This window comes from Plectropomus leopardus, chromosome 10 (assembly GCF_008729295.1).
Source record: "Plectropomus leopardus isolate mb chromosome 10, YSFRI_Pleo_2.0, whole genome shotgun sequence".
Taxonomy (NCBI): Eukaryota; Metazoa; Chordata; class Actinopteri; order Perciformes; family Serranidae; genus Plectropomus; species Plectropomus leopardus.
Genome location: NC_056472.1, coordinates 23,316,216 through 23,330,996, shown reverse-complemented (window position 1 = coordinate 23,330,996; position 14,781 = coordinate 23,316,216). Strand labels below are relative to the sequence as shown.

Here is a 14,781-nt window from a genome sequence, read left to right as displayed (position 1 = left end):
ATTTATTTATTGACTCTTATTTTATGAATTGCCCGGATGTCTTTTTCTTACGTCAAACGGGCCTACTGACGTCATATCCGCAGCAACCGTTTGCATCTCGCGCACAAGCTGAAGTGTCGGTGATCTTAATCAGGTAAATGAGTCATTTAACTGCAGTGTTTTTATGACTTATGACATTTTTTATTTTAATATGACACATAATTGACGTTTATTATAATCTCACACATGGTTTAAGGATCGGTCCATGTCCGTCAAACTCGCAGTACTATAATTAGCTAGCATAGCAGGCTAACATGACAGCAAGCCGCGAACAGTTTGTCTGGATTTTTACTTGATTTTTGACCAACGTTTTTAACTACTTTTATCGAATACGTGTTTTGTGTTGATTTGTTTCACGGGAAGCGAAAAAATAAATGTCCAACAAAAAGACAACTATAACTATGTACGTTGACGCAGCTAAGCTAATGCTAGCTAACAACCGGCGAAAAGAAGGTGTGCCCGGGCTTTGTCTCCACCTGAAAGATGCTGCGCAGTCTGACAGCTGCCGGCGTATCGTTTTTCTCAATGATTTGATTGTTACGTTACATACACGCCTGGTTAGTCACACAAGTGGTGATCGTAGTAAGTTTCTGCGTAGCTCATGTTAAGGCAGTTGAATAATCGGTCACAGATGCCAGTTTATTAGGTGCATCCGCTTAAATCTGATGCAGTCTGATACAACAATCCTGCAAAATATTGTGATGGTTATAGTGTTGCTGTTTGTAGTATTTTCTCTTCACTATACGTAATCAGTGCGAGTGGACTTAATATTAGAAACATCTCCCAGTTTAATATTACAGTGAAATATTGTCACAAGCTGCAGCCTCTAAAGTGAGTTTCAGCCAAAGATGAACATTATATTCTTCATGATGGGAATATTTAATGCTGAGCTGTTGCTTTAAACTGCATTGGTTTCAGCTGAGTGTACCTAATAAACTGGCAAATGAGTGTACAGCAGGGTTGCATACTGGCTTTATACTGTGGTATACAAATTCACAGTTATGTTCATGTTTGCTTATCTACGATAATGAAAAAATGCAATTTACAAATTGCAATTAGAAACAAATTCTTACCGTCTTTTTCTTAAGGGAGACTTTTTATGCATAGGTCCTCTAAAAAATGGTTTCAAGTTTTAGTTAAAGTAACAAGACATTTGTTCAACCCAACAAAAAACCTACTGTTATCACTTCTTTAAGGGTCACTATAACTGATGATAACAATAATTCTGTTATATGTATGTATGTGTGTGTGTGTGTGTGTGTGTGTGTGTGTGACTCAGTGAGATTTAAAATCTATTTTTCAAGAGCGACCTGGCCACTGGTGATATCATGATACTGTGAAATGGCGTTTTTTTGCGGAGACAATTATCGCATCAGAAAATTCTCAATATATAGCAACCCTAGTTTACTGCTTAGTTCAACAAAATGTAATTTACATTGTGTTTTTGTGCATTTTCATAATGGAAAATGGTAAAAATGTTTGTTATGATGTAATTGTTATTGTGGCATGGTCAGGCAGTTCAGGAGAGTTTATGTGTTATCAGGTGTCATGTCTCAGATTATGTTATATGTTCTTTTAATCCATCAGATTCAGAAAGAGTTTGACACTGAGCTGGCAGCCATGGCCCACCAATCGATAGACATCATAACAAAGGTTTTGGAGCAGTCGGCCAAGCTGGTGGAGGACCAGGTGGACGCACAGCTGAGCAAACTGAATGAAATGGATGAAGATGATTTGGAAAGACTGAAGGAGAGGCGGTTAGAGGCGCTTAAAAAAGCCCAGAAACAGAAGCAGGTATGTGGGATGTTTTCTTTTAACTGTTTGTGTCTGAAGCAGATTCAGTTATGTTACATGTGCAGCATTTAATCATAACATCAGCACCTACTGCAAAGTATTTTTAATGTATTCATGATACTGTTTTAACCACAATGCATCTCAAAGCCTGCTGTGTGGAGTGGTACCTATGTTATTTATATTATTTCTTGCAGGAATTTTCTCATGTTGTGACAGCCTGATTTTGAATTCTGTTGTCGTATTTGAGTAGTTATGGGTTGTCTCAAATATTCTGGACTTTTGAGGAAGAGGTTGATGGATAATCTTAACTGGTCACACATCTAAAACTTTTTTTTTTCAAAGGGTTGACAAATATTGATTTTTGTTTTTTTTAATACTGATTATTAGTATTAATGAGGCTGCTAATCGATATTTGGAACCGATATGCATTTAGGATAAAAATAAAAAAATCTTTCAATACTTGGAATTTTTGTCGATACATCAGAAGTCAAAGTGGATCTTCCATGGAAAAAATGTTGATGACACACATCCCAGATCAGCTAACAAAAGAGACTACATGTTTTCATAGTGCTCGAATGTGAAATCCAGTTTTTCTCCTTTTTGAAATTCATTGTTCTGCTACTCACCCCGGTCCTCTGTTTTTGAAGGAGTGGTTGTCTAAAGGTCACGGAGAGTACAGAGAAATCTCGAGTGAGAAAGACTTTTTCGGCGAGGTCAAAGACAGCAAGAATGTTGTCTGCCACTTCTACAGAAATTCAACCTTCAGGTAAGTCCATCGTATTTATTTCCATCGATTAATTGGTTTTCAGTCAGTAGAAGGCTGCACGATATGCAAAAACAATCATATTGTTATAGTTTTTAAAGATATTGCAGTTGACATGACTCGTGATTTAAGCAGAAGTCTTTTTTTTATTTTAATTTTAAATTTTAGCTGGAGCATCTCTGTAGCACCATAATGCTTTATTTATAAATGATGATGATTATGTTTTGACACATTTTGCCGTTATCAAAAAAAGTTGCTGCTCCAAAATATTGTTATTTTGCGCTTGGCCATATTGTGATTTTGACTGTGTTTTGATTAGTTGTGCTGCCCTTAACAGTACTGATAATTCATTCATCCTTTTTGTCTTTTTGAAATGTGAAACATTCCCTTTTTTCAGATTCTCAGATGTGAGGTGTGCTCCTGTTTTTGTTTAATATTTGGGTGTTTACTTTTTTAACTCGTTTCACAAAACATGCAGTGTCAAGACATCGCCTTTGGTTGTGGAAAACTGTCTTTTTACGCTATTTTCTGACATTTTGTGTACTCAATTATGAGTTAAAAAAAGATAATATAAATCTTTAGTACCACCCGTATTTATCCACTTTAAAAAATGCATAAGTATATTTTCCAGAGTCTATGTCAGTACCTTAGTAGCAGCCAGATTTTTGTTCATTTTGTTGGTGTTGTAGCGTTATTCACATGATCATGTTTCCTTTATCGTCAGATCTCTTTGGTTTTGTATCGTAGTAATTTGAGAACATCTTGGTCAGCCTGCTGAACTTGTCATTCTGTCCTCTGTCCTCCACACGTAGATGTAAGATCCTGGACAAACACTTGGCCATCTTGGCAAAGAAACACGTTGAGACCAAATTCATCAAACTGAACGTGGAAAAGGCCCCGTTTCTGACAGAGAGGCTGCGGATCAAGGTCATTCCCACACTGGCTCTGGTCTTAGACGGAAAAACAAAGGACTATGTGGTCGGATTCACCGACCTGGGAAACACAGACGAGTTTCCTACGGAGATGCTTGAATGGAGACTCGGCTGTGCAGGTGTCATTAACTACAGGTGAGACAGTGGACTTCCTCCTTCACCTTTTTAGGCGTCATAACCAGGGGGTCTGCTGGTCCTTTAAAAGTCATTAACTTGTCTTAAATTAGATTTTTTTGAAGTGTTAATTTCCACAAACATTTAATCTAATTTAATTTCTTTTTGTCAAAATGAGTCAAGCATCAAAGTCCACATTTCTAATGTTACAAACCTAACACTAAACCTAATACTGTCTTTTTACTCAGTCCTCTTTACCTGTTGGCAACATTTAGCTTAACATGGCTCACTTTAATAACCATGTTCGTGCATAAACCCTAACCCTGTATAGGATCACATACATAAACTGCTTTTCTTTATACCTGCAATGCTTAAATAAGAAAAATATTATTTTTCTTAAATTTTTGTAAAAAAAAAAAAAAAAAAAAGATCTTATAAAGTATTAAATAGACATTTCTGATACCTGTAGACACCCTGATCATAACAACAGAATCACAGTAATGAGCTAATAAAAACACCATCTAACCTGATTTAAACGTCATCTTTTCTCTGTTGCAGCGGTAACCTGATGGAGCCTCCCACAGTGACACAGAGGTCCGGCACAAAGTTCACGAAGGTGGAGAAGAAAACCATCAGAGGGCGAGGCTACGACTCAGATTCTGACTCTGAAGACGACTGAAAAGCACCGACGGTCGTTTGGTTTTCTCTCTCAGGGCTACCTCTTCAAAAAGTCTAGCAAACAGCCCGCTTTACTTTCCCCTCTCTCAGTGACCCATTCATTACAGATGAACATATTTTACTTTACCATATCTCTTTTACAAAATCATTTTTTATTCCTGCCTTATATAACAAATTGTCTGCCATGATTTATATTTGAACAGCAAATAAAACATGACTGATATGCACCTCAAATAAAAGGAAACATTATACACAAGAGGATTAAGTCTGTCACTGAGCCACCAATCATGTATCGATTAGCTCAGAGCTTTATTGTTTGTGATTTGGTCTTTCATTAGCTAAAACCTTTGTCTTGAATCACAGACGTGCTCATTTATGTCGTTCTGTTCGTTTTATGTGTGTTTTCTCATAACCGTGTGGGTCTGATGTTAGAACAGAAACTATGATGCATGAGTGCCAAGATCATCCTTTAGCGTCAGAATACATTTTTACACATTTCCTTGTAGCAAGTTTGACTAATGCAGACTTAATTAAAAAACTGTAAAAAGAATTTGCAAAAATTTGTGCATCTTTGATTTTTTTTTTCAGCTAGGGTACTTATGAGAAGTGGATTTCAGTTTCTAGTATGGGTGAAAACACTGGATCCATTCCTGTAATTCAGGGCTACTCTAGGCTGGTTTCCATTAACCCTCAAACTGTGCAAATTGAAATTGCAATAAAATATGCCTAATGTACATAAGTGAATTTTTAAAAAACGTTATGACAGCTAGTGCGGTGGCTGCAATAGAAATAAACCAGCTAATGTTTTGAACATCCATCGCCATGCATCTTGGAACGTTATCGCCAGAGGAAACGTCGCATAACAAAACGTGTTAACGACATTTCGAAAATAGTGCTTAATTTTTGTGCAAATCTGTAATGGAAACCCGCCTATTGTTTGTTAGACCCTTCCTCCCTGGAAAACACTGGTGTATAATTGGCTCTCACAGCAGATATTTTGACGCGTTATAGCAGGAGAAGCTCAGCTGTTAGTAATTACGCTAAAGATCCTGAAAGGATCCTCAAGTCAAAGCAGCTAAAAGGAGTCCAGCTGTTATTAATTTTATTATTTACTCCTGTGTCTTTCTGGCTGCTGAGAAGTCTTCACTGCTGTCAGTGTGGACCTTTAATGTTGGTTCAGACTTCATCACCTTAAAAAGCTTTGCAAGACAGAAAAAACATTAAATGACGATGTTGAGGACACTACACCAACAGGTGTTTTCAATTATTCTGCTGGATTTAGACTTCAGCTCAGACTGAAGTTTGCTGCAGTTAGATTTGGAATCATTTGAGGTCAAACTCAAATTTAACAATAATCAGTGTAAATTTGCCTTAATGTGCAACAGGACAGTACAAGTATCGATCATTTTAAGATGTTTCAAATCTGTAATAGACTAAAAAAAGACATTTTTTAATGCACTGTTCTGCTGTTTTCACACAATGTGAAGCACGAAGGAAATTTAGGAGCTTTACACAGTGGGAAAAAATAATGTGTGGATGACGTTTTCCCTGCAGGTTTGTCTTTAGTGTCATTAAGTCACCGTTTTAGAATCTACTGTCCAGCTTCATTGCTGCTTTCACTGGGACCTCAGCACTTAAGTTTCGTTTCCTCTCATGTACCTCATGTTTTGGGATGTCAGTAAACCTTGAACCTGTTTATATGGTTCGATTGATTTGCACTGTGCATGCACTGCACCGTTTTCAGTATAAAACAGTAAAGTTTGGTAATTTTACAGCTACAGTCTTGTGTAGAGGTCTAATCATTAAAGAATAAATGAAAACGTGTGAGTGGACCCTCTGTGCACAGCTGAAACAAGGTCTAATAATTTGTTTGCTGACTCAGAGAAAGTAAGAGACAACTGCATTTTATTTCAAAAGAGCTTTAATTTTTAATTTTTTTTTACAGGTCGTGTTTAATAAAGAATCTGAACCTGAAGTCTGTAGCTCAACTGTCATGAGACAGATTACAAGTTTTCTCTGTGTATTTGGAACCAGAACAGAAAGATTGACGCACAAGATTTTCCATAATGTTGATAAACGACTTCACTATAAATTAACACGAGTGAAAGCGTGGCTATGATTCGACAGCTTTGGGCTCGACAGGTTGGAGGAGGCGACGAACAATCAGCTCTCCTTTGCTGTTGATGTAGGTGTCCGCCATGTCCTGTTCAGCAGGGAGCCCATAGGGCGTCTTCAGCGGCTGGATCCTGACAGAAAGAGACAACAGAGGGACAGGACACCGTCTCTTTACATGTAAGCATTTAATGAATGTTCAACAAAACTAAATCGACTTCTGTGATGTCGTTAGATTTTCTTTTGCTGAGCGCGGTGATGATTTGCAGACGTGACAACCAGAGTTTTAGGCAGATATGTTGCCCCTCTTTTCTTACCTTACAAGGTGCTTGATGAATTTCAGTTGGTGATTGACTGCTGGTGTGTTTTTGTGGATTACAGGTACGTGTGCCTGAGGAGAGGAGAGAAAAACGTCTGTGAGTGTAACATGCTGCAAATGTAATACTGCCTCTAGATCTAAATGATCTTTGTGCCTCTTTAGTGGACAGATAATCAATCTGAATCACAGCTAACTTTTCGAGATCATCCTGTTTGTTAATTTAAGAGAAAGGTTGAATGTATTGTATGATGCTTCTCAGGGGGGTATAAAACAAAGGCACTAATCTCACCTCATAGTACGCCCCCTAGGTTCCTAAAATGCATTTCTTTAAAGTAAATTTACAAATTGCCTTGAAAGTGTTTTGTTTCCACAACCTTTCCTTTGTTGATCCTCTATAACTTTAAAGGCAGAATAGGTGCGATAAGTTAACTGTCGACAGGACAACAGCCGTACCTTTTCAAGCCCCAGATGTTTCACCATGTCTTTCTCCCAGTACGGTCTTCGCATCACACTTTTGACTCGTGTCACTATGTGCAGTTTGTGAGGTTGTTCTGGATCTCCTCCATATTTCTCATGTTCTTGTGATCTCTCTGCAAAAATCTGTGAAGAAAAATTTCAACAACAGAGCAAATGAGCTGAAGTGATGCTCATTTAGAAATGCCTTCTGTCCTGTTTGATGGTTTTAGACATTGGGCCCTACTGGAAATGCACTATACCTAATTTACCAATATGGACCAGGTGAGCAAAAACATTATTATTATTATTTTATTTATATTATTATTTATTTTACATGCACTAAAATGGTGCAGATTCCTTCTGAAATTTGCAATACATTACGTTAAACTAATTCACATGCAGCGAATCTGGTGCTTTTGTCTCGATTCTTACCTCTTTTGGGATTCTTGCTTTGGAGAATTTGCTGCGTGCCGGCACAAACGACGCGCATGGTGACAAACGTGTAGCTTCAGTCAGGATCTGTAAACATGCACAAATAATGACACATTTTAAATCCAAGCGTGTTAATGTAACAAAGGTTACAAGGCAGGTTTGTGTCCTGATGCAGGACAACACAAATACATTGTCCTGTGAGGCTGGCAAACGTGACGTTACACAAGCTGAACATATCAACTGTCAGATTCTGCTGCATTGTTTATACTGTGGTGGATATCACTGTGATGTTTTTGGGTTTGTACTGCCATTATCAGCAATGTTTGAAGGTCTAGAGTGAAGGAGTTAGTGGCATCTATGAGTGAGGTTACAAATTACAAGCAACTGAATTTTTTTAGTGTGCCAAGCATGTAGGAGAACTAAGATAAGAGATACAATAGAACTTTATTAATCCCGAATTCTTGTACCAAATTTCTCCATAAATACAGTAGCAAAAAAGAACAAAACAGAGCATCAAATAAGTGATGATAAAAAAAGTGTCTGAAATGAAATACAAAGTGTCTAGCAATAATAATATTCAAAGTAAATCGTAAATAATATTTTTTAAAAGTAAAAGTAAAAAAATAAATAAAAATATTGCACATGAAGTATAAAATTGGAAGGACCATGTGGAAAAGGACCTGGTCTAAATGTAGATATTAACAGTTCATTTTAAGGTAACAAATATAATTTTAATAAAAAGAAAATTAATAGAAATAAATCAATAAGTAGATAAACAAAGTAATAACAATAACAGAAAACTAACATGACAATATTGATAAAAAAATTAAATAAAAAACAATATTTATTATAATAAAAAATATATATAATAAATAAATAATATTTTGATTTTATTACATATAAACATATAATAAAAATACAAAACTTACAAAATATAAATCGCGATAATAAATAAAAACATATAATAAAATAAAAATGTCTGATTTTTTAGAATGAAAATAGAGACAAATTAATTTTATTACCCAGTCATGTTCTCTTAACCATTTAATGACATCGACTGACATTCAATTTTTGTGAAGCTTTAAGTAAAAAAAATATTCTTACCTTGAATGACACAGAGCTCATCCCGCGACAGACCCCCGACATGTTTTATTTTGGGGTAAAATGACCGGAAACGACCACCAAGGTTACCGTTAAAATCCGTCCCTGCTGACCGCTGCACACGCGCGTGCATCAAACGTAACCAAATGTTAGTAATAAATCAAACTATCCAAGCCATAGCATCAAAGCTACACGAAAAAAATGTAATAAAAGGCCAAAAAAACAGCCGAAAACAGACTGTCACGTTAACGGCGCGACAGTTTTGTCTCCTCTACACCGGAAGCTTTAAGGAGTTACATTGAAACTGCGCCGATATGACAAATGTTCCACTAACAAGGGTCCCCAAGCTATTTTTAAGCTATATTTGAGAATATACCATTTAAAAAATATAGAACGTGATCAAAACGTATATTCAGTAGAAGTATGTTTTTGTGTTAAAAACCGCACCTATCACAACATTAGTCCCACGAAACTTTACATGAAATTACACCGTTAAGTTTCTCCGGGAATTATTTTTGTGGCGCACTTGCATAGCTATTTCCTGACAGTATATAAGCATGAACACCCTGTTGGTGTTATAGAAGCTGTAAAAAGACGAAAAAAGGGCAGAATAATGACCCAAAACCACGTGTCAGGGATGGAGACATCCGCCATCTCGGTCCTGAAGCGGGCGGTGGAGCTGGACCAGAGCAGCCGCTTCCAGGAGTCTCTGGTCTGCTACCAGGAGGGCATCCAGCTGCTCATGGACGTGTTAAAAGGTTTGCAAACACACAGAAGAGGCAGCACGATGAAGACAAGAAACGTAACTTATGCTTTTTTTTTTCCTGTTTGCAGCTGTGAAAGATGAGTCAAAGAAGGGACACTACAGGGGGAAGATAAAGGGCTACATGGACAGAGCAGAGCAGATCAAAGCTCATGTGAACCAGCTGAAAGAAGGTCATTAAGAAAAGATAAGAGCATCATTTATTTGTCCCACCATGGGGACATTTGTATTTTTACAGCAGCAAGGTGCGTGCAAGATATGCAAGCGAAAAGAACAATATAAATAGTAAAAAAAAAAAAAAGAAAGAAAGAAAAAAATAAGGTGCAATAGTCAAAATCGAGGTGCAAACTCAACATTTAAAATATTTACATCATTTGCACATGGAGGATAATTGCACTTGTGAAGAATTGCACTTAAATAACACAGCCATTAAAGGCTTAATAAGAAACTGTTTAAAGTGGCTGATTTACCTGGTTAGCCTTGTGTGTGCAGTTAAAAGTAGGGGTTAACAGATTATTGGCCTGGCTGGTTGTCGGGGACAATATTTGGCATTTTACTGATTATAACAACAGTTGCGGATAAAATTAATTAATGAAAAAGTGTGCGTATTACAGTCAATCCTACACGTTGGACCTTTAATAAGCATTTAAAATAACAATCCAATTCACTGCAGGTTTGCGAATACAAAGCATTTGCTTTGAAGTGTTGGTTCATAACATAAACATATTAAGGAGAAACAATGTAAGCAAGTATTGTATTTTTACCCACTTTTGAGGCCCAAAGTAAAAATCTAGTTTGAAAGCTGTTTCAGTTCATATTATAAAAGCTACATGTGGATAAATTTATGTTTGATCATATGTGTAAGTTGTGGGTCTTAATAAGGGGTTTGACTGTTTGAAGCTGCTGTCTGTGTGAACTTCTGTTTCTGTGATCTCGCTCCTGTCAGATGGGAAATACCACGAGCAGATTAGAATAGCAGAGGATGCGACTGGCTACAGCTACGAGGTTTTGTTCAAGCCGTACGTCAGCAGTTTACTCACAGAGGTCTGGGTGGAAGATCCGTACATACGACACATCCACCAGGTAAGCTCTCCGTCAGTGTTTTGTTGTACGGGTTTTTTTTTTCTTGTTTCGATCTGGATTTGGCTTCTTATACGTGCCTTTTCAAAGGGCAACAACTACTGAGTATTTTCATTATGAATCAGTTTATAAATGATCTATTTAGTTAGTTAATTAATACAAAGCACAATTAATAATCAGGCAAAGCAAGTACCTGCACCCCCAAAGCTCCAGTGTCAATCAATCAATCACATTTTATTTATATAGCACATTTCAAACAAATCAAATGCAATTCAAAGTGCTTTACAGTTTGATTGAGGAAAAAAATAAGAACAAAATATGAAATAAGCAAAAATGGATCTTAAAAAATGGTATAAGTAAAAACCATAACACTTTGAAGGCACTATGTAAAAACCAGACAAAAAGTTTTTAGTTTGAATTAAAAGTATCAGTTTTCAGATCTTCTCAGGTCCTCCAGCGTTTTGGAGGATAATGGCTTAAAACAGAATCACTAAATGTTTTAGTTCTGTTTTGTGAAACAGCTAAAAAACAAGAGTCGGAGGATCCGAGCGGTTCACAAACTGAAAGCAGCTCTGAGATGTACTCTGGATCAATGGATTCATTGATTTTCAGATTGGTGACTGATAAAGTGGCTCATGTCTAATTATGTTGTGTTAATGAGAAAACAATAATTGTTTTAATCCAGTTAACTTAGATTTATAGTTTAGGGGACTTTAGTTGAAAATAAACCTCAGCTTATTGACGTTATTAACATGAAACTGTCCCACACTGCTTCCCCTCCTCTCCACTGCAGTTGTACAACTTCCTGCGGTTCTGTGAAATGCTGGTTAAAGCGCCCTGCAAGGTGAAAAAGATCCATCTGCTCACTGCACAGGATGAAGTACGTTATTTAACCATTGAGGTCACACTATGTCTTATACAGATACCAGAGAAGCCACCTCACTAAATATTTTTAAAAGAAAACAAAAAACTTTTCTCTTCACTTTAGTCTTTAACTTGCTCTAACTTGGCTGCTTTGCTTTCATTAAGATGCTGTATTTTCCTTGATTTTACTCTATTTTTATGCTTATTTTATTAATAATGTCAGTTGGTTGTATTTTTTTTATTTTCCATTTTATGTCATGCACTCTGTGGACTACATTTTTTATCGTTATTTTACTTTTACTAGTATTATCAAATGGATTTTATCAATTTGAAGGTGCATTCTATGTATTCTGTTCTGATTTTATTTTATTTTTACATGCAGGTTTTATTATGTCTTTTTGTTTTTTATGTGCAGCACTTGATGCATTCAATTTCTTTCTTGTAAAGCAAAATGGGCTGCATTCTTGTATGAAAGGTGCTATACAAATAAAGTTTATTATCATTATTATTATTATGTACTGAATGCACAACAGCCATTGTGGTGCCTTGTGTTCAGTGCGGTGCTGTTATTGTAATACTATTCATCCCGTCCTGCAGGCGGATAGCGGCCAGCAGAGCAGCGCTCTGGCCGAGCTGAAGGACAGTCTGAGTGCTCAGGGAGTCACTCTGGATCTGCAGTACTCGTCCTCCATACACGACAGGGAGATCAGGTACAGCTGCAACGGACACATGAAGGTTTTAATATCAAAACAGCACGACTATAAAATGTGACTGCAGCTCGATTTTATGGCAGTAATATAAAATTAATTGTGTTTTTAGGTTTAACAATGGTTGGATCATCAAGATAGGAAGAGGGCTGGATTACTTCAAGAGACCAAAGGTGCGACTTCTTATTTTCATCCCTCTCTGTTGCTGCTGTTGTCAGAATTTTGGGGCTGAATGTTTGTGTCTTATTTTATCTTCCAGGGACGATTCTCTATCGGATATTGTGACTATGACCTGAGGCAGTGCCACGAGACCAGCGTAGACATTTTTCACACCAAACACACGAAAACACTATGAGATTTATATAACTGGACGTCCTACCTGCCCTCAAAACGCACAGACAGATCTGCTGTGCGGTTGGATTTGCCTTAACACACAGGTGCATGTTAACAGCTGTTTAACTGAGCAGTTTTTATCAGGTTTTACAGTTCTGCTTCGTGTCACGCTGGCCCTGTATGTCTCTAATTTCAGTCAACTGTGTGATTTTGTTATTGGACATTTCTTCAATGTCACAAGAGGTTAATGCAAAACACTGATTTTTTTTTTTTTTTTTTACTCTTAAAGCTTTTTATCTGTAACTTTTTTTACACGTTTCTGTTGTTCATACTGCCACCTGGTGGAAAAATTTATTAAGACATTTTAAAATAATTTTAATAAATTACATTAATCAATACTTCTGACTAATTGACACCAAAAACATTATATTAAGTTTAGTTTTACAAATTCTGCCCGATGAAAGCATCACTGGTGATGCCTTCACAGGTTGAAATATGAGGTGGGCGGGGCTAGTCAAAGCGGGTTCAATTACAGTAAAGAAGCAAAGGTAACATTTGAAAAAAAAACTTTTTATGGCCCCAAAAGTTTGTAGTTTCAGTAGTTATCAAAAACAAAAAAGGGAAAAACGTAATTTAACAGGTATTTCAGCATCATATTTGCATAATGATTGAAGTTGTTAACATTACTACTTGTAATGCTCTGCAAATATAATGTTGAAATACCAGCAAGTTACTGCAAACATGTAGTTAAACTACTAGTTTTGTGAGATGTAGTTCACAAACACTGATTAAATATTGACATACAGGCTAACATCTATGACATATGGTTAATACAGAAATCTAAATAATCAAAACATGCATTAATATCTGTCATTTTCAGTGAACCTACAGCTTTGTATATTTGTATGAGAAAGATGGTTTAGTGTACGCGACATGTTCAGGGTTTCAAATGTCGGTCATTCCTCATACTGAGTTTAATGAAATTATTTACCCCATTAAAAAAAAACAATAATGGGAAAAAAATCCCCCCTTCATTAAGATTTCATGGGAAACCGTTTGAATGAATGAATGGAGACCCGCGTGAGTTCAAACAGCGGCATGATCGGATTATCTATCGGCCTTAATCTCGATATGCACAGTCCTCATCTGGGCTCTGAGGGAAAGAAATTATAATCTAGCGGGGAACCACATGAACCAGAGATGACCAGTAACAAACGTCTGTGTCTTTGTTTAAGAGTGCAGAGGACAAACAGGCAGTTTGAGCACTAAATGTGCTGTATATTTCAATATGTGCAGACAGCTTTCATATGTGAACTGAAATCTTATTAAAAGATAAGATATAAGCTCACATACATATTGTCCCTTATGTATAGATTACAGAAAATAAATCCCAGACTCTTATGTAACATGAGGTTGGTTGCATGTAATCCAGATGTCATCGGCTGGTTTATATTCCGCTGGAAGAGATAAAGATTTGTGTGATGAGGAGCCTCATCAGAGAAGCTGCTCGGTCACACACTCAGACACACACGCACAAAAAATATGGATGCAAGCTTTCCTCTTCCTGCTGCCCTCCCTCTCGCCGACTGTAGCCCAGTGGCCTAGATAGTGCTCTGTCTCCAAAAAACAGTCCTGTGTGAATGTGCATAGAATGGGATTCACTGTTGCAGCACAAAGATCCTCCAGCTGTTTGATATGAAACATCTTCTGCTTTCTCCAGAAGATTCATTTCTTTCTGTTTTATGATTATTTCTCTTTTTTTTTATCAAGAAACTTTACAAGAAATGGCCCAAAAAATAGCAAAAATTGTTAAAAAGTCACAAGAAAATGATTGGAAAATAAGTACATGTATGCATGCAAGCACAAAAAAGTGAGATAAAAAAAACAAAAAAGAAAACAGGAAAATGACCTCAAGAAAGAAAAAAAAAAAATCTGTAATATCATTTGAAATATATCATCAAGAAAAACTTTTCCCCCCTTGTTGTTGTTTAAATTATATCTAATAATCCATTTCAGGAATTTTTCAGGTAATTTTTTTAATCACCTTTTACTACGTTTTTGAAGTTTCTGGGCCATTACTGGCCCGATTGCTCATGTTTTTTCCCAGAGGTCAAACTAGTTTATTAGAGGTTTAAATGGCTGTGAACGATGTCTAAATGCAGCACAAGAAAACTTATGTTGATCCAGGTCTCAAAGGGTTAATTGGCATTGAGCAGCAACCACCAAGACTGAAAATATTGAAGCCTGTGATTAAGTGTCCAACCACAGCTTCACCCTCTCATACGACTTTTGCC

The 14,781-nt window shown here is 36.7% G+C and overlaps 3 protein-coding genes across 3 annotated transcripts; 2 read left to right on the top strand and 1 right to left on the bottom strand.

The window, feature by feature from the left end:
* The first annotated feature begins 64 nt into the window (after positions 1-64).
* Positions 65-4,870, top strand: txndc9 (thioredoxin domain containing 9). Its single transcript, XM_042494790.1, has 5 exons — positions 65-133; positions 1,627-1,833; positions 2,481-2,599; positions 3,409-3,663; positions 4,201-4,870. Exons 2-5 carry the CDS (start codon positions 1,660-1,662, stop codon positions 4,319-4,321), a joined length of 669 nt encoding a protein of 222 aa, XP_042350724.1. The 5' UTR covers positions 65-133; positions 1,627-1,659; the 3' UTR covers positions 4,322-4,870.
* Positions 4,871-6,223: 1,353 nt separating this feature from the next.
* mrpl30 (mitochondrial ribosomal protein L30) lies at positions 6,224-9,035 on the bottom strand. The gene is made up of 5 exons (XM_042494607.1): positions 8,744-9,035; positions 7,640-7,726; positions 7,205-7,351; positions 6,750-6,823; positions 6,224-6,566 (listed from the first exon to the last, which is right to left on the bottom strand). Exons 1-5 carry the CDS (start codon positions 8,783-8,785, stop codon positions 6,434-6,436), a joined length of 483 nt encoding a protein of 160 aa, XP_042350541.1. The 5' UTR covers positions 8,786-9,035; the 3' UTR covers positions 6,224-6,433.
* Positions 7,472-13,512, top strand: mitd1 (MIT, microtubule interacting and transport, domain containing 1). The gene is made up of 8 exons (XM_042494605.1): positions 7,472-7,489; positions 9,322-9,498; positions 9,575-9,676; positions 10,450-10,586; positions 11,377-11,463; positions 12,045-12,157; positions 12,267-12,327; positions 12,414-13,512. The coding sequence occupies exons 2-8, from the start codon at positions 9,354-9,356 to the stop codon at positions 12,507-12,509; spliced, it is 741 nt and encodes a 246-aa protein (XP_042350539.1). The 5' UTR covers positions 7,472-7,489; positions 9,322-9,353; the 3' UTR covers positions 12,510-13,512.
* The last annotated feature ends 1,269 nt before the right edge of the window (positions 13,513-14,781 follow it).